This window comes from Lolium rigidum, chromosome 3, assembly GCF_022539505.1.
Source record: "Lolium rigidum isolate FL_2022 chromosome 3, APGP_CSIRO_Lrig_0.1, whole genome shotgun sequence".
Taxonomy (NCBI): Eukaryota; Viridiplantae; Streptophyta; class Magnoliopsida; order Poales; family Poaceae; genus Lolium; species Lolium rigidum.
Genome location: NC_061510.1, coordinates 231882542 through 231905195, shown reverse-complemented (window position 1 = coordinate 231905195; position 22654 = coordinate 231882542). Strand labels below are relative to the sequence as shown.

The 22654-nt window shown below is 43.3% G+C and overlaps 1 protein-coding gene and 1 long non-coding RNA gene across 2 annotated transcripts; both read right to left on the bottom strand.

The window, feature by feature from the left end:
- Positions 1 to 623: 623 nt before the first annotated feature.
- LOC124696162 lies at positions 624 to 1886 on the bottom strand. Its single transcript, XM_047228928.1, has 3 exons — positions 1700 to 1886; positions 1110 to 1191; positions 624 to 790 (listed from the first exon to the last, which is right to left on the bottom strand). Exons 1-3 carry the CDS (start codon positions 1884 to 1886, stop codon positions 751 to 753), a joined length of 309 nt encoding a protein of 102 aa, XP_047084884.1. The 3' UTR covers positions 624 to 750.
- A 1926-nt stretch (positions 1887 to 3812) lies between these two features.
- LOC124699095 lies at positions 3813 to 5922 on the bottom strand. Its single transcript, XR_007001259.1, has 4 exons — positions 5816 to 5922; positions 5234 to 5308; positions 5091 to 5130; positions 3813 to 4191 (listed from the first exon to the last, which is right to left on the bottom strand). It is a non-coding gene; the product is annotated as an uncharacterized LOC124699095 (long non-coding RNA).
- Positions 5923 to 22654: the final 16732 nt, after the last annotated feature.

The window sequence follows — 22654 nt, the reverse complement described above, 5'->3', positions numbered from 1 at the left end:
AACAATGCACCGATCAAGTTGTCCCAATGTCATGCCTCAGCTTACACAATCAAATCATAGAACCATGGCACTGAACCTGGAAAAAGGATGGCATAACTTGAAGTTCGCCATTTTAATACACTAGGGAAAAAACTAACCTAAGTTTCGTGGATAGCACCATGACGAGATAGAGCAAGCATATATGCCTTCATCAAACAAATCCTCGATTGAATAAAAAATACTAGACAAAGTAGATACATCGCACTAATTTAACTAACATCCCGACAAGTTACGTTGATGATAAAAAAACTACCATCCCACGTGAGTTACATCGCCATAATTTAATTAACATCACACGTGAGTTACATCATGGTAATTTAATCAACATCCCTGTAAGTTACGTTGGTGATAAAAAAAGATACCATCCCGGGTGAGTTACATCGCAATATAATTTAACTAACATCTTGGTGAGTTACGCCGCGACAAAAATTGCACTAACATCACGGTCAAAATCGTTTAACAAGTTGCATCTCCCTGTTGAATTGTATTTAACTGACATACATTCCTTAGGACGACCCCAAGCTGACAGCGTTACCTTACCGCTCTCAGCCTCTCACCACGAAGAATGGCACCACTGAGCCGCTACTATCTTGAATGGGAAAGCTAGCGTGTACATTCAGCTTGTACCGCCGGCCTCTAACTTCCTCCTTGTCACCTTCACATATTTTTGCCGTTTTGGAGTTCTAGCACAAAAGCCGATAGTAGCCTTCTTCACTTTGTTGTCTGATTTAGTAAACAGAGGACCTTTCTCCTGAAAACATAACAGATAGAACTGAAGAAAGTTTGAAGATTGTTCCATTCTACACTCGACAACACTAAAAAACAACACTAAAAAAACAACATTAGCTGTGGTTTGGGTGCTTGTAAGCAGTGAGGTGTAGAGTGTGTTGAACTTTGGTTTCATTTTATCATATGAAATGGAACCGGGAGATGTCTCCCTGAGAATCTAAAAAACAACACTAAAAATTGAGTTGTTCTTTAAGTGACATGTATGCCATCACATGAACATTAGCTTTAGTCTCACATATTCGCTGTATTTACACAGAGACAAACGAGGACCCAAATTTTACCTGAATACTGAAAATAGTTTTCTGCATGTAGCATCCATGGTTAAGTCAGAGCCAACCTTGGAGAACATGAAGTGAATCACATCTACAAGCATGCAGAAATTACATCCAGTAATTTGGGACAATCTGAAAAGCCAATAAAATGCGCTCGAGTCAGTTATGTAAATAAACACATGCGCATGTTAGCTATAACTCTATCCTCTATGGAGATGGAATGAGACCATGAGTGAGGCGCACGTGTGCTGACCTGATGTCAATATGATCCAAACAAATCAAATCATCAGATGAACACCGGTCTCACCGGCCCGCTTTTTTTTATCTTCGACAGATGATCTCGTACACACACAAGGGGGAAAGGAACGAAAATTAGGGCGAGTAGTTGATAAATGTCCAGATCAAGAGCAGTGGCGGAGCCACGTTCAAGCAGTGTAGTCAATTGACTACACTGTTTTTTGGCAGCACAGGCTAAACACATTCAAGAAATACTGAAAAATTTATACAAATACATGTATTTGACTACACAGTTCCAAACTGACTACACATGGTTGCTGTGCTGGCTCCGCCACTGATCAAGAGCCGATTATGGTGCAGACCTGGAAATCCGACGAGGAAAGCATGCAGATACGGCTGAAGAGGAGTAGCAGGGAGCGCCGCTCCGGGTAGCAGAGCTGTGTCGCGGCGGTGGGGATTCGAGGGAGGAGACTCGGGCGGAGCTGGGCAGCGAGCAGCGGCGGCGGATGCGGTCGGCGGCAGCCGGAGCAGCAGGTGGCGGCGGCACATCAGGGCAGCGAGTGGGGAATCTTGAGAGGAATCAGATAGGCGGATAGAGAGACTAGAGAAGAGAGGTGTGCGTGTGTTGTGTCGTGGCACTGGCCCTACCTAGCGAACTAGGCTTTCGCCCCGCTATATTAATATAGCAAACGACCGATACAACGAACGCGCTGGGGCCGTAGCACAACACCAAGCCCAAAAGGAAACACAAGAGAAAAGAAAGAGAAAACAAAGCCGACACCGGCAGCTTGACAAGAACAAGAATGACTCGCAGCCGCTGCGCCCTCCAGAGAATGCTACCACACTCCTAGCACGCCGAAGCGCCGCGTATCAAGCAACACCTTCAACAAGGAAAGTGGCACTGGCCCTACCTATCGTGGAACAACGGTTCACCCGCACCATCCGATCGGAATCGAGCGGCAATGGCCGTGACCTCGCTGGAAGCAAAGAACGAGGTCGGCTTCGGAATAGATTTTGCGTTTCTAAAATCGCATCTTGATGAGAAGTGACTGATGTGATCACCATCACCAAACGATGCATAACTGAATGGAAGAGTGAAAAGAAATACATGAAGACACGAATGCTCCTCACACAAAGTTAACATGATAAGAGAAGGAACTAAGCTACACAACATTTTGATGTCCACCCAGATGGAGCATTTGTGGCCTAAATTGGATATCAACGATATTTATGCATGCATTTTATGATACCAACAATATATGTTCACTTTGCTCCAAATTTATGCATGCATATCAATAAGGTTTTTTTTTGTAGCTGATGTATGGGAGATTGGAGGGAAAGACAACAGGGATATACGTACTGAACTATATATATATATATTTTGGCATGGGGGCCAAGCTAGAGTCATAGTTCTTCACATGGCGAGGCTTGTAATTGGTGTACAAAATCCAACACTACACATCTAGCTGGTCAAACGTATGAAGATAATAGGTAACTTACATGCTTCGTAAGTGTATATGAGTTGGAGGATTTAACCCGCAACCCAAATTTCTGTAATTACAGGTTTGCAAGGTTGTAGTTATGGCTATGAGTGAAAGTTGACATATGAAGGGATAAAACTAATATCAAATGATCCTAGTCTGCCAATGATCCTTTTAAGTAATGAAGCGTCCTTTATCGAAAAAAAATTGGTAGCTCGATAGTGCCGTGCTGTTATACTCTAACAGTATGCATGATCAGTTTGTGTGTTCAACGTATGCCTTATTTAGGGCCATGTTTCGTCTCCATTTTTACTGGCGCAGCCATGTTACAGGTGTTAGCCTTATTGGTTCAGCAATGTGTGTGCTCACCCTGCGCGTTTTCTCTATCCATTGCTCGGCAGTTTGTTTCTCCGAGCATGCTCTGGTCGCATGCGTGCATGGTGAATGAAATGTCATCACTACTAGATGGTAAGCGCGCTTCGCCGCGCCGCCTAAAGTCCGTTCAACTTGTGCACGTTTGTGTGGATCAGACACAATCTTTTAGGGTGGACGGACAGTGAGATAGCATACCAAGGTTTTTTTTTTTTTTTGAAAACAGATAGCATACCAAGGTTGCTAGCGCATGCAAGCCAGTATATGCAAGATTCGTTAGCTTACCGATTGGTTCCTTTTGCCTTTGTTCCAATATGTTCTGGTGGATCGCTGCAAGCTATTCTTTAGGTGCACATTTTTCGTGTTCATAACAAAGCAGACATCGTGCGATTCGTGTCCCAAATGCTCAAATAAATCACATTAAAAAATCTACCTATTGAACATTCAGAACGTAATAAAATATTTATTGCAATAGTATAAATTACAGTATGTCGTGTGGGAAAAAAAACATATGATACATAAAACTTCAGAGTGGAATACATCACTGAGTACTTGTGGCATTTGACATCACCTATCCGGGTGCATATCAAGAACTGGTATTGAGGCCATGCCATGTAAAATCTAAAACATCAAAGTACATCTCAGTAAACAGATATAGTCCATATATGCAGGCCCCTTCCCAAAAGAAATGGGGATACATCGTTCATGAAAACTAAAAAGTACAGTCACCATTTGCTAAGAGTTTGGCACACAAGCTCCTGACTGAATTATGGAAAATACTATAGAGCAGTAATTGTACTTAGGAGCACCAACAAATGGTTCTAATTAATATGATGCGACCTGGGAATTTTCTTTATATTCACGCTCATGATGGCCACAATGAATTTGTCTCGGGATTTGAACATATATATTCACACAACAATGTGCATTCATGAAGTGAAACATACGCCTTTTAGATCTGGACCTTTTAAGCACCTGGAATTTTCTCCACATAAGATGTGCTGCGCTCAACACACAATTAGATTTAGGTATTCTTTTAGCCACGCAATGCACAACTCGTCAAAAGATACTAAAACATGTAGAAAGACCAACCAGTGATGGTCAAAATTGGCATCCAGACATCAAGCAAAAACCATTCTTGTTAGTCACCAAGAAAATGTATACGCAACTAATTTGCTTAAGGAGCAAACAAAAAAAAAGTACATAAACTCGATTGTGTATTCATGAGTCAATGGCATGCTGATCCAAAGAATATATTGCTTTTCTAATTTGGTATTTTTTTGTCTATAGTTTCAAGCGAAAAATTGAAGCGCTACTGCAATCCAATTTCTGTCAATTATCATGCATTTGTAAGTGTACAAATATTATTGAAAAAGAGCAAGTGAATATGGCAATCCAATTTCTTATATGACCAAATTCAGTCTTTGCAATATTTAAATACAACAAAAACATTAATATGTGGTTTGCGCAACAAATATGAATCCTCAATTCTTCTTGTCGCTAAACATAATGAGAAAAAAACATGTTAGATTCAGAAATGTACCCGGGATTGATGTCGAATACAGAAACCTTATGGTAATCCTACATTTCATTGCAACGACATGGCGAACAGACCAAGAAATTACGCCATCTTCGGTAAGTAAGCTATATGTTTAGTCAGGAAACGCATATGTAACTTATGTAAAAGGGAAACCTAATATAAGGTTGTAATTATGATTTTTGACTAATCCCCTTAAGAAACTAAACTGATGCAATATTAATTAAATAAGGCAGACATCATGGGACACCATTCAGTTATTTTTTCTGTAGGAACTATGAGCCTTTTTAACAACTGATCGAATAGTGGTTGTGAAGAAAAGGTGATACAATCAAGTAAAATTTGGGGAATTAGGTGATGTACCTCCAGGAGTGAATGTTGAGAGGCTTGAATGCTATAACATCTGACAAACATCATTTGGAGGAGAAAATAGGAATGATCCCAGTATGACAATGAACATGTGAAGTCAATAAGAAGACAAATGGGAATCTGTAGGTAAAACTCACCTGCACACCTAATACCATGTAAGATTCATCATGCCTAGAAAGAAATTGCACACACAGCTATATATCACCCATGGACTGAAAAATAAGGGAAGCAACGTCATTGGCAATTGAAAGGTTAATTTTAACTGGACACATGAAGATATATATACAGTAACTCATTATATGGACGTAACTTGACACTAACATTTTTCAGTTCACAATTTTTTATAGTTTGGAAGTGGAAAACCATGCAAAGACAGTTTCTAAAAATAATTCTACCCAAGAGACTAATTGGTGTTGCTAAGATCTGCTAACAACAACACAAAAATTGCAGAATACTTGCTCTATACTGCAATCCATGCTATTTTCTTTGTCAATTTAGAAGAAACAGAGACATAATGCAATCGATGTTGCTGTGGCCTAAATCGAGCCCTCCGCTCAACCTCACAGTGGTAATCAAATTAAAGCAATTGCAACACACATGAGCATGGAGATATGTACACAGGAGGGCGCCTCGTCCTTGGCTGCATGGAGATCTATATGGTGATACCAAAAATCTAAGGAGAAAAGATTCACAAGAACAAAAAAGCTGAGCGGATATACCTCCTTGGCTGCATGGAGACGCCGCCACCGAGTTACGCTGAGGCACCCCATCTTGAGCGGTGGCCACCACTGCAGCGAGGGTGGCAGGGAAAATTCGAGCTCCTTGACTCCCTCGAAGTCCACCTCTGCGATGGAAGCGATCATGTCGTGGCGGCACAGGCCCCGTACTGCGTCATCGTGCTCGACGCCGTTGATGACCTCGATGTGCGCCAGGTCGTCAGAGACAGAGTAGGCGGCGATGGTGCGCATGGGAGAGCCGACGCTGCAGCCGGCGTCGAGGAGATCGGCAACGCGCGACGCGGTTAGAGTCTCCCGATGCAATGGACGGCGCGCGGTTGCCGGCGGGGTGGGACGCACGTCTGCCGGCCAGGGGAACGGCGAGCGGCCGTCGGTGGGAGAACAAGCGCGCATCCTCCGGCGAGGGGGGCGATGGGCAGCTTCCGCCGGGGCATGGGCGGCGTGCGGCGGCGGAGGAGATTGGGGGAGAGGACATGATCAGGACGAAGAAGAGAAGGGATAAAGTAGGCTTTGACGCTGTCATTTTTTACCGGGCGCAGTATACCCCCAAGAACAACACTATAGCCAACATCAAGTGGGCCAAAGACGTCAGCCACGCCATGAGATCTAACCTGGGTAGTGGTAACTCGTTTCATTCTTTCCAAACATGCAATCCTGACCATTCATACACACGATCCTACGGCCAAAAAAGCGCGCGCGGCAGGTTGCCTCAGGATGCTGGGTATTCAACGAGATTAAATGTTGTAACTAATGTGCATGAGCATCTGTCCTCAGGCATGAACACCATGGTTCGGGTCAGAAACTTCAGGCATGTATGTCCCTCTTGGCGATTGGGTTATTGTACATTGTTTGGGCGCTAGCATGGCCATATCGACCTCGTTTTTACATCGTTCACCAAGCCATGTAAAAACGAGGTCGATATGGCCATGCTAGCGCCCAAACAATGCAGGTATGATGGTGTTGGCTCAGTGCGTTCCGATGGGTCCAATAAGCAGACATTTGGGTGTTCAGAGTTCTCAATACTTAGCGGTATGATGGTGTTGGCTCAGTGCGAGTTGGAGGCAGCACACTAGGTGTCATCGATGTGGTGGTGCTCACTAGTAGGAAAAGCCTCATCAGCGGCGCACGAAAACATGATTCTGTGGTGCACGGGTGGTGCGCCACAGAAACTTCGCCACAAAAATAGGGTTTCTGTGGCGCACCGTACCATGCACCTAGAATTAAGGTGTTCTGTGGCGCATACGGGTCAGCTGCGCCACAGAAATAGGTGCGCCACTGAATTCTATTTTGGTGCGCCATAGAACAATGTACAGATATACTCGATTTTGTGCTCCCTAGTGTATTATACAGTTTTTATACAGGTTTTGTACACAGTATACAGGTATAATATAGACAGAGAGACAGATATAATATGGACAATATAACATAGCAACATTATACATCATCATCACAGTACTTAGAGCCCGATCGAGATACATATATAGTGGCAAGTGTCAAATGTTTTGCATACAACTCTTAATTCATACAAAATTCACAATTTCGAGATACAAAGTAGTCTTTCCTCCTTTGCTCCCTCCTCTCTACCCACCAGGCTCGCTTGCATCGGGGTCTTAAAAAAAATGATTAAAATGGAAGAAAGTGAGACCAACAAGTCCGATGCACAAGAGAAATGGAATAAATGCCTCATACATTGTTGGTCAACACAAATATTAACATTCAGGGAAGGCGTAAGTGAGACCAAGTCCGATGCATAAGAGATTGATATTTGTGCTATCTTACCAGGCTCACTTACGCCACCCCCAAGTGTACGATGACCAAACATTTTAATCATCGACATTTTGAAAATACCAAAGCAAATGGAATGACAAAATGGAATAAGTGCCTCATACATTGTTGGTCAACACAAATACTATGGTCAGAAACCATAGTTGCAGTATACGCCGCAGTATACTTTGCAGAAGGGCCCCTTTTCCCCGGCCGTCGTTCCATGAACGGGTCCTTGATGAGACAACAACGCCGATCTGCCTCTCCGGCGCAGAACCACGGTAGTCCCAGCCGCCTCCCTTGTGGCCGCGTCTCCTGCGCTCTTCTCCATGGCCGGACCACGATTGGACTCACCGGGGGAATATTGATAATCGCCATCACCACTATCGCCTGCATAGCAGTTTGCAGCAGATGCCACTTTTCTTCCCTCGCCGTGCAATGAACGGGTCCTTGATGCAAAGACCGTGCCGGCCTGCCCAGCATTATGCCGGCCCGTGTTGCCGCGCTTCAGGCCGGCCTTCTTGCCCGGTGAACCAATAGACTGATCGTTGGAATAAGGAAACCGATGACGGCCGGTCGCAAGATTAGATTGCGATCGGCCGTCATCGGCTTTCTTATTTCAACGATCAGTCTATTGTTCACCGGGCAAGAAGGCGAAGAGTGCAGGGCGCGGGAGACACGGCCTGAAGCGCGGCAACAGGGGTCGGCATGATGCTAGGGAGGCCGGCACGGTCTTTGCATCAAGGACTCGTTCACTGGACGGCGAGAGAAGAAAAGTGGCATCTGCTGCAAAGTACTCTACACCTGTGAAGTCTGACGATAGTGGTGATGGCGATTATCATTATTCCCTCGGTGTGTCCAATCGTGGTCCGACCATGGAGAAAAGCGCGAGCGCAGGAGACGCGGCCACAAGAGAGGCGGCCGGGACCGGCGTGGTTCTGCGCCGGAGAGGCAGGTCGGCGTTGTTGTCTCGTCAAGGACTCGTTCACGGAACGGCGGCCGGGGAAGTGGGGCCCGTCTACAAAGTATATTGCGGCGTATAGGTGACCAAACATTCTAATCATCGGCACTAAAATGGAAGAAAGAGCCAAGTGGTATCTCAACTAGATATCATATGCCTCATACTTTGTTGGTCGAAAGAAATATTAACATTCAGGGATGGGGTCAGCGAGGCCAGGTAGGATGCACAAGAGATTGATATTTGTGCCATCACACCAGGCTCACTGGCCCCACCCCAGAGTGTACAAGTGACCAAACAATTTAATCATGGGCACTAAAATGGAAGAAAGGCCAATGCAATTAAGAAGTAGCTAGTATGGACTAAATGGAATGCCTCATACTTTGTCGGTCAAAACAAATATTAATATTCAGGGATGGAGTAAGCGAGGCCAGGTAGGATGCACAAGAGATTGATATTTGTGCCATCACACCAGGCTCGCTTGCTCCACCCCGAGTGTACAAGTGACCAAACATTCTAATCATCGGCCAATGCAATTAAGAAGTGCCAACTCAAATAATAGACAACTGAATAGTATGAACTAAATGGAATGCCTCATACTTTGTTGGTCGAAACAAATATTAACATCCAGGGATGGAGTAAGTGAGGCCAGGTAGGATGCACAATATATTAATATTTGTGCCATCACACCAGGCTCACTTGCTCCACCCCCGAGTGTACGAGTGATATCGACCAACCATCTAATCATCGGCAAGTACAAAAACACCACCAAACCAGCAACCATGGTGACATAAGTCAAGATGCTCAAACACACATAGCATGCATGGAGCGGATGCTCCAAGGGGATTATTCATCACTTGGTATATAGACCAAGTGATGCTGGCAAAAGAGAGGCCAATCAAGAACCGAGTAAATCCGAGTAAGTGATAGATATGCCTAAACAAGCAACAACACATAGCATATCCCAACTAACCGGATGAGACAAGTCTTGGTAGCCAACTTAATCACCTAGCACCACCTAGCCTTTTAAAACCATCGAAACAGTCCATTTTCTTCAAAGGATACCACGAGTGGCATTCATTTACATGATCCCCTATCGTGGATATCTCTATTTTCATCAAAGCCAACAAGAAATAGAAATTTATCATTACTCAGTTGAGTTTAAAACAAAGCTGGGGTACCATAAGGGATTACTCATCACTTGGTACTAACCAAGTGATGCTGGCAAGAGAGAGGCCAAGCCTGAGCTAGTCAATCCAGTAGAGATGGATATGCATAAGTAAGCAAGAACTGCTTTCCATTTTCTTCAAAGGATACCACAGTGGCATTCATATTGGAGTCTAGCTAATGGAAATCAAGAACTAGTCTTGATCTCCAAATGGTGATTAGAGAGAATTTATTCATCTTAAGCAACATTAGGGACAAATGGAATCATGCAAGGGACTTGGGTCATTTGGATCATAAGGCATCAATTAAGGAGGCAACCAGGGACAAAGGGAAACATTTGGTGATCCAGTAAGTGCATGACACTTTGCTACCAAGAATAAACGCCAATAGTGGATAAACAACTGCAAGCAGCTCACACACACATGCAAACACATGTGTTGACAGTAACTAAACAGCAGAAGAACACCACCAGATATTCATGGGTACTTAGGATCAGTAGGGAATTGATAAAGTACAGTGAGGAGCAAGCATACCATCAGAAACTGTCCATTTGAGAGAAATAATACTGAGGTAATGTTAAAATGTTTGTCTCCATATTTCGGAGACATTTTTAATATTGGAGTCTAGATAATGGAAATCAAGAACTAGTCTTGATTTCCAAATGGTGATTAGAGGGAATTTATTCATCTTAAGCAACATTAGGGACAAATGGGATCATGCAAGGGACTTGGGTCATTTGGATCATAAGGCATCAATTAAGGAGGCAACCAGGGACAAAGGGAAACATTTGATGATCCATTATCATAGGCAACAAAGCAGCAATCTTTTTCCCCTCTAATCTAGCTAGAGTCCTTAAAAGAAATTCTACTTAAAATGAAGTAGCTCTTTGTTGGTATTGATTACCAACAGGAACTCAAGCCACTAACTCAAGCCACTACTTGATCTGTAGAATCTTAGAGCAAAGCTAGGACTATAAATTGCTGCCAATTCAATACAAGAGGCCCATCATCCACATGATTCATCATCACAGGCAGAGAATGAAAATAATATATCTAGATCGAGCACAACAGCATCCAGAGCACAACAGCATGCAGCACAATAGCATCCAGATCGAGCACAACAACATCCAGAGCACAACAGCAACACATCCAGAGCAGGGCCGGGTAGAGGAAGAGGGAGGGGAGGGGAGAGGTGGAGCTCACCGACGATAGGGGTGGAGGAGGAGGTTGACGATGACGGCAGGGGTGGAGGAGGAGGAAGACGCGGCGGCTCCTCCTCCTTGACGCGGAGCCGGCCCCTCCTCCTCCATGCGTCGGCCCCTCCTCCTCCACGCCGCAGCGGCTTGTGCTGCTGGTGGCGGGGATGGGTGGAGCGTGGCGGCATGCGGCCCTCGCGGAGGAAGGAGGCGGTGGCGGCGAAGGTGATGACCCACAAGTATAGGGGGTGTATCGTAGTACTTTCAACAAATAAGAGTGTCGAACCCAACGAGGAGCAGAAGGTGTTGACAAGCAGTTTCGATGAAGGATTCACTGTAAATGCTCACAGACAAGTATTCGGGGGTTTTAATATAGCGGATGAATAAGGTACAAGTAAGTAAAGTGCGAGAGAAATAATTGCAGCGAGTGGCCCAATCCTTTTTAGCACAAAGGACAAGCCGGTTTGTTTACTTATAATGACCAAACGTTCTTGAGGACACACGGGAATTTAGTCTAGTGCTTTCGCTTCATATAGCTGATTAATCTTCATTGTTTTGATAAGTGTTGTGTGGGTGAAACTATGCTAATGCACCGCCCTTCCTAGGACTAATACATACTTGTGATTATACCCCTTGCAAGCATCCGCAACTACAAGAAAGTAATTAAGATAAATCTAACCACGGCCTTAAACTCGAGATCCTGCTATCCCTCCCGCATCGATGTACCAACGGGGTTTAGGTTTTTGTCACTCCGGCAACCCCGCAATTAGCAAACGAATACAAGATGTATTCCCCTAGGCCCATAAATGGTGAAGTATCATGTAGTCGACGTTCATATGACACCACTAGAAGAATAACACCAAAACTTAAATATCATAACATTGAATACTAACCAACATAATTCACTACTAACATTTAGACTTCACCCATGTCCTCAAGAACTAAACGAACTACTCACGAGACATCATATGGAACATGATCAGAGGTGATATGATGATGAATAACAATCTGAACATAAACCTTGGTTCAATGGTTTCACTCAATAGCATCAATAACAAGTAGAAATAAATCCCGGGAGAGTTTCCCCTATCAAACAATCAAGATCCAACCCTAATTGTTACAGCGGTGTCGAGGTGCAGCGGTGGAGATGGCGGTGATGATGATGGTGATGATGATGGAGATGATGTCCAGCTCGATGACGGTGACGATGGCATCAATTTCCCCCTCCGGGAGGGAATTTCCCCGGCGGATTTCAGCCTGCCGGAGAGCTCTTTTCTCTCTGGTGTTTTCCGCCCCGCAGAGGCGGCTGTGACTCTTCGCGACTATCCTCTGGAGCTTAGGTTTTCGGGACAAAGAAGTACGCGAAGGAGAGGAGGCCAGAGGGGGCTGTGGGCCCCCTCCCCACATGGCGGCGCGGCCAGGGCAGGGCCCGCGCCGGCCTATGAGGGGGGCCCATAGCGGCCCTCCTCGGCTCCCCCTTTTGGCTACCTCCGTTTCTGGAAAAATAGGATTTTCAGTATAATTCCCGTCAATTGTTGATCTTCCGAAATATTGCATTCTGACGGTGCTTTTTCCAGCAGAATCCTGACTCCGGTGCGCGATTCTCCAGTAATCATGAAACATGCAAAATAGATGAAATAACATAAGTATCATCTCTAAATATGAAAAGATATCAATGAATAACAGTAAATTATGATATAAAATAGTGATGCAAAATGGACGTATCAACTCCCCCCAAGCTTAGACTTCGCTTGTCCCCAAGCGAAACATGTTTACGGAGTGAAGAGTCGATAAATAAAATACGGACAAGAAGCATCATATCAATTCACACAAGACATTCTAGTAGACAACTCCCCCATATAATTCAACTTGAAACAAGTAGAAGGTAATCACAAATAAAGGTGCATAAGAAATCAATATTGGTGATGGCAAACTTCGTTCTTGGTCAGAGAACAGTTAACAGATTATACTTATCTATTGAGCAGTGCTCTCATATTAAAGCTTATAATAAACTTGCATACTCAATCATAGTAATCTTCTCATAATCATTGATAACTTTCAAAGCTATATTCATTCAGATAAAACTTGTACTTAAACAAGGAAGAGTAAAAGGCATGATTAAGTAGATCACAATATAGATGGTTGGATCACAACAACTCAATTGCTTGCTTAAGATGGAGGGAAATAGGTTTACTGACTCAACATGAAAATAAAAGAAAGTCCCTTCGCTGAGGGAAGCAGGGATTAAATCATGTGCTAGAGCTTTTAAAGTTTTGGAATCATAAAGAGAGCATAAAAGTAAAGTTTTGAGAGGTGTTTGTTGTTGTCAACGAATGGTAACGGGTACTCTAACCCCCTTGCCAAACAGACTTCCAAAGAGCGGCTCCCATGAAGGACGTTATTTCCACCAGCAAGGTAGATCATCCCTCTTCTCTTTTGTTTACACATGCATTTTAGTTTATTTAAGGATGACAGTCCCCCCAACCTTTGCTTACACAAGCCATGGCTAACCGAATCCTCGGGTGCCTTCCATCAATCACATACCATGGAGGAATGTCTATTGCAAAATTAAGTTGCTTACTGATGAATCAGGGCAAATCATGTGAAGAGAGTTATTAATGAAAGTTGATTAATTGGGGCTGGGAACCCCGTTGCCAGCTCTTTTGCAAAATTATAGGATAAGTGGATGAAGCCACTAGTCCATTAGTGAAAGCTTCCCAACAAGATTGAAAGATAAAACACCACATACTTCCTCATGAGCTATAAAACATTGACACAAATAAGAGGTAATAACTTTTGAATTGTTTAAAGGTAGCACATGAAGTATTTACTTGTAATGGCAGGGAAATACCACATAATAGGTAGTTATGGTGGACACTAATGGCATTGGTTTGGTTTAAGGGTTTGGATGCACGAGAAGCAATCCCTCTCAGTACAGGTTTTTGGCTAGCAAGGTTGATTAGCAAGCATAAGAGTTGAGGGAAACAAACAAATATACATGTGATAGAAATAATCATGCATCTTCCTTGTAAGCACAAACAATTTTAACTTCAGAATACTAAGCTAGGAACTAACAAGAAAGATAATAACATATCTACATGTACTTCCTCTTTTCTAATTAAATTCAAAGTGTTGTTGCTATTGACCAATGCTAAGTTTGCCAAAACCAAATAGATTTACTCAATGCTCCCAAAGTGATACCAATACTAACAACAAGATCGATCATATAATAGAAATTGCAAACTAAAATAAGATGTGCATTATGTAAATGATAAGACTTCTCATTGATATTTGATACGTCTCAAACGTATCTATAATTTCTTATGTTCCATGCTACTTTTATGATGATACTCACATGTTTTATATACATTATATGTCATTATTATGCGTTTTCCGGAACTAACCTATTGACGAGATGCCGAAGGGCCAGTTCATGTTTTCTGCTGTTTTTGGTTTCGTAAATCCTAGTAAGGAAATATTCTCGGAATCGGACGAAATCAACACCCGAGCATCTTAGAAATCCACGAAGCTTCCGGAACACCCGAGAGCCACCGGAGGGGGCCACGGGGCCACCGGACGGTAGGGCGGCGCGGCCCAAGGGGGCGCGCCCCTATTGTGTGGCGCCCCCGTCAGCCTTCCGACTCCGCCTCTTCGCCTATTTAAAGGTCCTTGACCTAAAACATCGAGACGGAAAAGCCACGGTACGAGAAACCTTCCAGAGCCGCCGCCATCGTGAAGCCAAGATCTGGGGGACAGAAGTCTCTGTTCCGGCACGCCGCCGGGACGGGGAAGTGCCCCCGGAAGGCATCTCCATCGACACCACCGCCATCTTCATCAACACTGCTGTCTCCCATGAGGAGGGAGTAGTTCTCCATCGAGGCTAAGGGCTGTACCGGTAGCTATGTGGTTAATCTCTCTCCTATGTACTTCAATACAATGATCTCATGAGCTGCCTTACATGATTGAGATTCATATGAGCTTTGTATCACTATTCATCTATGTGTTACTCTGGTGATGTTATTAAAATAGTCTATTCCTCCTCCATGGTGTAATGGTGACAGTGTGTGCATCATGTAGTACTGATACGTCTCCAACGTATCGATAATTTCTTGCGTTCCATGCCACATTATTGATGTTATCTACATGTTTTATGCACACTTTATGTCATATTCGTGCATTTTCTGGAACTAACCTATTAACAAGATGCCGAAGTGCCAGTTCCTGTTTTCTGCTGTTTTTGGTTTCAGAAATCCTAGTAACGAAATATTCTCGGAATCGGATGAAATCAACGCCAAAGTTCCTATTTTCATCGGAAGCATCCAGAACACCCGGGAAGGACCAGAGGGGGGCCACAGGGCCACCAAACCCTAGGCTGGCGCGGCCAGAGGGGCCGCGCCGCCCTATGGTGTGGCCCCCCGTCAGCCCTCCTGCGCCGCCTCTTCGCCTATATAAAGCCCCTGGATCAGAAAACCCGATACCAATTGACGAAACCCACGAAACCTGCCGGAGCCGCCGCCATCGCGAAGCCAAGATGCGGGGGACAGGATCTCCGTTCCGGCACCCTGCCGGAGCGGGGAAGTGCCCCGGAAGGCTTCTCCATCGACACCGCTGCCATCTCCATCGCCATCTTCATCACCGCTGCTGCTCCCATGAGGAGGGAGTAGTTCTCCATCGAGGCTCGGGGCTGTACCGGTAGCTATGTGGTTCATCTCTCTCCTATGTGCTTCAATACAATAATCTCATGAGCTGCCTTACATGATTGAGATTCATATGATGATGCTTGTAATCTAGATGTCATTATGCTAGTCAAGTAGGTTTTACTTATGTGATCTCCGGAGACTCCTCGTCCCACGTGTGTAAAGGTGACAGTGTGTGCACCGTGTGGGTCTCTTAGGCTAGATTTCACGAGAATACTTACTCATTGAATGGTATAGTGAGGTGCTTATTTATATCTCTTTATGATTACAGCATGTTGTATCACAATTTATCCATGTGCTACTCTAGTGATTTGTTATTAAAGTAGTTTATTCCTCCTGCATGTGTGCAAAGGTGACGATGCGTGCACCGTGTTAGTACTTGGTTTATGCTATGATCATGATCTCTTGTAGATTATGGAGTTAACTATTGCTATGATATATTGATGTGATCTATTCCTCCTACATATGCATGAAGGTGACAGTGTGCATGCTATGCTAGTACTTGGTTTAGTCTGTTGATCTATCTTACACTAAAGGTTACTTAAACATGAGCATTATTGTGGAGCTTGTTAACTCCGGCATTGAGGGTTCGTGTAATCCTACGCAATGTGTTCATCATCCAACAAAAGTGTAGAGTATGCATTTATCTGTTCCGTTATGTGATCAATGTTGAGAGTGTCCACTAGTGAAAGTGTAATCCCTAGGCCTTGCTCCTAAATACTGCTGAGTTACTACTGCTTGTTTACTTGTTTCTTTGCGTTACTACTCTGCTGCAATACCACCATCATCAACTACACGCCAAGCACTTTTACGCCACCGTTGCTACTACTCATACTTATTTATACCACCTGTATTTCACTATCTCTTCGCCGAACTAGTGCACCTATTAGGTGTGTTGGGGACACAAGAGACTTCTTGCTTTGTGGTTGCGGGGTTGCATGAGAGGGATATCTTTGACCTCTTCCTCCCCGAGTTCGATAAACCTTGGGTATCCACTTAAGGGAAACTTGCTGCTGTTCTACAAACCTCTACTCTTGGAGGCCCAACACTTGTCTACAGGAAAGGAGGGGGAACGTAGACATCAAGCACTTTTACGGCGCCGTTGCCGGGGAGGAAAGGTAAAAGGCTCTCATACTACGGTCCCGGGTAAAGTATTTTTCCGGCGCCGTCGTGTGTGTGCTCGAAGCTATTTCCTTTAGATCCTGCAATTGCATCTTGTTGTTTCTTGTTTACACTAGTTTGGCATAATGTACAAGAGTGAGCTTCTTATTCTATTTCCTGATTTAAAACATGGATTGTTTGATGCGAAAATTAAAAAACCTATGAAATCTTGTTTGCATGCTTGGTAGTAATATTAGTATGAACGCTTTGAACACCATTGTTGACAATAATATAGAAAGTTCTAAGCTTGGGGAAGCTGGTTTTCATGATCTTTTTAGTCCCCCAAGCATTGAGGAGAAAATTTTCTGTGATGATACTTTGCCTCCTATTTATGATGATAATGATAGTGGTCTTTTGGTGCCACATACTGCGGAGAGTAAATTTTGTTGTGATTATACTATGCCTCCTACACTTGATGAGAATAATAATGATAGCTACTTTGTTGAATTTGCTCCCACTACAACTAATAAAATTGATTATGCTTATGTGGAGAGTAATAATTTTATGCATGAGACTCATGATAAGAATGCTTTATGTGATAGTTATATTGTTGAGTTTGCTCATGATGCTACTGAAAGTTATTATGAGAGAGGAAAATATGGTTGTAGAAATTTTCATGTTACTAAAACACCTCTCTATGTGCTGAAATTTTTGAAGCTACACTTGTTTTATCTTCCTATGCTTGTTACTTTGCTCCTCATGAACTTGTTTATTTACAAGATTCCTATGCATAGGAAGCATGTTAGACTTAAATGTGTTTTGAATTTGCCTCTTGATGCTCTCTTTTGCTTCACATACAATCTCTTGCGAGTGCATCATTAAAACTGCTGAGCCCATCTTAATGGCTATAAAGAAAAGAACTTCTTGGGAGATAACCCATGTGTTATTTTGCTACAGTACTTTGTTTTTATTTTGTGTCTTGGAAGTTGTTTACTACTGTAGCAACCTCTCCTTATCTTAGTTTTAAGTTTTGTTGTGCCAAGTTAAGCCGTTGATAGAAAAGTAAGTACTAGATTTGGATTACTGCGCAGTTCCAGATTTCTTTGCTGTCACGAATCTGAGCCCACTGCTCTGCAGGAAGCTCAGAAAATTGTGCCAATTTACGTGCATGATCCTCAGATATGTACGCAACTTTCATTCAATTTGAGCATTTTCATTTGAGCAGGTCTGGTGGCCTAATAAAATCCATCTTTACGGACTGTTCTGTTTTGACAGATTCTGCCTTTTATTTCGCATTGCCTCTTTTGCTATGTTGGATGAATTTCTTTGATCCATTAATGTCCAGTAGCTTTATGCAATGTCCAGAAGTGTTAAGAATGATTGTGTCACCTCTGAACATGTTAATTTTTATTATGCACTAACCCTCTAATGAGTTGTTTCGAGTTTGGTGTGGAGGAAGTTTTCAAGGGTCAAGAGAGGAGGATGATATACTATGATCAAGGAGAGTGAAAGCTCTAAGCTTGGGGATGCACCCGGTGGTTCACCCCTGCATATATCAAGAAGACTCAAGCGTCTAAGCTTGGGGATGCCCAAGGCATCCCCTTCTTCATCGACAAATTATCGAGGTTCCTTCTCTTGAAACTATATTTTTATTCCATCACATCTTATGTGCTTTTTCTTGGAGCGTCTCGTTTGTTTGCTTTTGTTTTTGTTTGTGTTTGAATAAATTGGATTACATCATGCTTGTGTGGGAGAGAGACACGCTCCGCTGGTTCGTATGAACACATGTGTTCTTAGCTCATAATATTCATGGCGAAGTTTTCTCTTCGTTAAATTGTTATATGGTTGGAATTGGAAAATGATACATGTAGTAATTGCTAAAATGTCTTGGGTAATGTGATACTTGGCAATTGTTGTGCTCATGTTTAAGCTCTTGCATCATATACTTTGCACCTATTAGTGAAGAATACATAGAGCATGCTAAAATTTGGTTTGCATAATTGGTCTCTCTAAGGTCTAGATAATTTCTAGTAAGGTGTTTGAACAACAAGGAAGACGATGTATAGTCTTATAATACTTGTAATATGTCTTTTATGTGAGTTTTGTTGTACTAGTTCATCCTTGTGTTTGCCTCAAACAACCTTGCTAGCCTAAACCTTGTATCGAGAGGGAATACTTCTCATGCATCCAAATACTTGAGCCAACACTATGCCATTTGTGTCCACCATACCTACCTACTACATGGTATTTCTCCGCCATTCCAAAGTAAATTGCTTGAGTGCTACCTTTAAACAATTCAAAATTTATTACCTCTTATTTGTGTCAATGTTTTATAGCTCATGAGGAAGTATGTGGTGTTTATCTTTCAATCTTGTTGGGCAACTTTCACCAATGGACTAGTGGCTTCATCCGCTTATCCAATAATTTTGCAAAAAGAGCTGGCAATGGGATTCCCAGTCCCAAATTAATTAACAAAAATAGACACTCCTCCATGGTATGTGATTGTTGGACGGCACCCGAAGGATTCGGTTAGCCATGGCTTGTGTAAGCAAAGGTTGGGAGGAGTGTCATCATAATAAAACTAAAATAAAAAGGTACTCCTTCATGGTATGAGATTGTTGGCAGGCACCCGAGGATTCGGTTAGCCATGGTTTGTGAAAGAAAGGTTGGAAGGAGTGCCATCCAAAAATAAAATAAAATGGGAGCCGCTCTTTGAAGGTTTGTTTGGCAAGGGGGTTAGAGTACCCGCTACCATTCGTTGACAACAACATACACCTCTCAAAACTTTATTTTTATGCTCTCTTTATGTTTTCAAAATCAAAGCTCTAGCACAAATATAGCAATCGATGCTTTTCCTCTATGAAGGACCATTCTTTTACTTTCATTGTTGAGTCAGTTCACCTATTTCTCTCCATCTCAAGAAGCAAACACTTGTGTGAACTGTGCATTGATTCTTACATATTTGCATATTGCATTTGTTATATTGCTTTGCATTGACAATTATCCATGAGATATACATGTTACAAGTTGAAAGCAACCGCTGAAACTTCATCTTCCATTGTGTTGCTTCAATGTCTCTACTTTGAATTATTGCTTTATGAGTTAACTCTTATGCAAGACTTATTGATGCTTGTCTTGAAGTGCTATTCATGAAAAGTCTTTGCTTTATGATTCAGTTGTTTACTCATGTCATATACATTGTTTTGATCGCTGCATTCACTACATATGCTTTACAAATAGTATGATCAAGTTTATGATGACATGTCACTCCAGAAATTATCTTTGTTATCGTTTTACCTGCTCGGGACGAGCAGAACTAAGCTTGGGGATGCTGATACGTCTCCAACGTATCGATAATTTCTTGCGTTCCATGCCACATTATTGATGTTATCTACATGTTTTATGCACACTTTATGTCATATTCGTGCATTTTCTGGAACTAACCTATTAACAAGATGCCGAAGTGCCAGTTCTCGTTTTCTGCTGTTTTTGGTTTCAGAAATCCTAGTAACGAAATATTCTCGGAATCGGATGAAATCAACGCCAAAGTTCCTATTTTCATCGGAAGCATCCGGAACACCCGGGAAGGACCGAGAGGGGGGCCACGGGGCCACCAAACCCTAGGCCGGCGCGGCCGGAGGGGGGCCGCGCCGCCCTATGGTGTGGCCCCCCGTCGGCCCTCCTGCGCCGCCTCTTCGCCTATATAAAGCCCCTGGATCAGAAAACCCGATACCAATTGACGAAACCCACGAAACCCGCCGGAGCCGCCGCCATCGCGAAGCCAAGATCCGGGGGACAGGATCTCTGTTCCGGCACCCTGCCGGAGCGGGGAAGTGCCCCGGAAGGCTTCTCCATCGACACCGCTGCCATCTCCATCGCCATCTTCATCACCGCTGCTGCTCCCATGAGGAGGGAGTAGTTCTCCATCGAGGCTCGGGGCTGTACCGGTAGCTATGTGGTTCATCTCTCTCCTATGTGCTTCAATACAATAATCTCATGAGCTGCCTTACATGATTGAGATTCATATGATGATGCTTGTAATCTAGATGTCATTATGCTAGTCAAGTAGGTTTTACTTATGTGATCTCCGGAGACTCCTCGTCCCACGTGTGTAAAGGTGACAGTGTGTGCACCGTGTGGGTCTCTTAGGCTAGATTTCACAGAATACTTACTCATTGAATGGTATAGTGAGGTGCTTATTTATATCTCTTTATGATTACAGCATGTTGTATCACAATTTATCCATGTGCTACTCTAGTGATTTGTTATTAAAGTAGTTTATTCCTCCTGCATGTGTGCAAAGGTGACGATGCGTGCACCGTGTTAGTACTTGGTTTATGCTATGATCATGATCTCTTGTAGATTATGGAGTTAACTATTGCTATGATATATTGATGTGATCTATTCCTCCTACATATGCATGAAGGTGACGAGTGTGCATGCTATGCTAGTACTTGGTTTAGTCTGTTGATCTATCTTACACTAAAGGTTACTTAAACATGAGCATTATTGTGGAGCTTGTTAACTCCGGCATTGAGGGTTCGTGTAATCCTACGCAATGTGTTCATCATCCAACAAAAGTGTAGAGTATGCATTTATCTGTTCTGTTATGTGATCAATGTTGAGAGTGTCCACTAGTGAAAGTGTAATCCCTAGGCCTTGTTCCTAAATACTGCTGAGTTACTACTGCTTGTTTACTGTTTTACTGCGTTACTACTGCTGCAATACCACCATCATCAACTACACGCCAAGCACTTTTCTGCCACCGTTGCTACTACTCATACTTATTTATACCACCTGTATTTCACTATCTCTTCGCCGAACTAGTGCACCTATTAGGTGTGTTGGGGACACAAGAGACTTCTTGCTTTGTGGTTGCGGGGTTGCATGAGAGGGATATCTTTGACCTCTTCCTCCCTGAGTTCGATAAACCTTGGGTATCCACTTAAGGGAAACTTGCTGCTGTTCTACAAACCTCTACTCTTGGAGGCCCAACACTGTCTACAGGAAAGGAGGGGGAACGTAGACATCAAGTACTTGGCGTAGTTTATGATTGTGATCTCTTGTAGATTATGAAGTTAACTATTACTATGATAGTATTGATGTGATCTATTCCCCCTTTCATAGTCTGTCGGTGACGGTGTGCATGCTATGTTAGTACTCGGTGTAATTGCGTTGGTCTATCATGCACTCTAAGGTTATTTAAATATGAACATCGAATGTTGTGGAGCTTGTTAACTCCGGCATTGAGGTGCTCTCGTAGCCCTACACAATTTGTGGTGTTCATCATCCAACAAGAGAGTGTAGAGTGGTTTTGTTATGTGATCAATGTTGAGAGTGTCCACTAGTGAAAGTATGATCCCTAGGCCTTGTTTCCAAATACTGCAATCATCGCTTATTTACTGTTTTACTGCATCTTTACTTCCTGCAATATTACTACCATCAATCGCACGCCAGCAAGCTATTTTCACGGCGCCAGTTACTACTGCTCATATTCATTCATACCACTTGTATTTCACTATCTCTTCGCCAAACTAGTGCACCTATACATCGACAAGTGTATTGGGTGTGTTGGGGACACAAGAGACTTCTTGTATCGTGATTGCGGGGTTGCTTGAGAGGGATATCTTTGACCTCTTCCTCCACGAGTTCGATAAACCTTGGGTGATCCACTTAAGGGAAACTTGCTGCTGTTCTACAAACCTCTCGCTCTTGGAGGCCCAACACTGTCTACAAGAATAGAAGCACCCGTAGACATCAAGCACTTTTACGGCGCCGTTGCCGGGGAGGAAAGGTAAAAGGCACTCATACTCCGGTCCCGGGTAAAAGTACTTTTCACGGCGCCGTTGCCGGGAGGAAAGGTAAAAGGCACTCATACTCCGGTCCCAGGTAACTAAGTACTTTTCTGTTGCCGTTGTGTGTGTGCTCGAACCTATTTC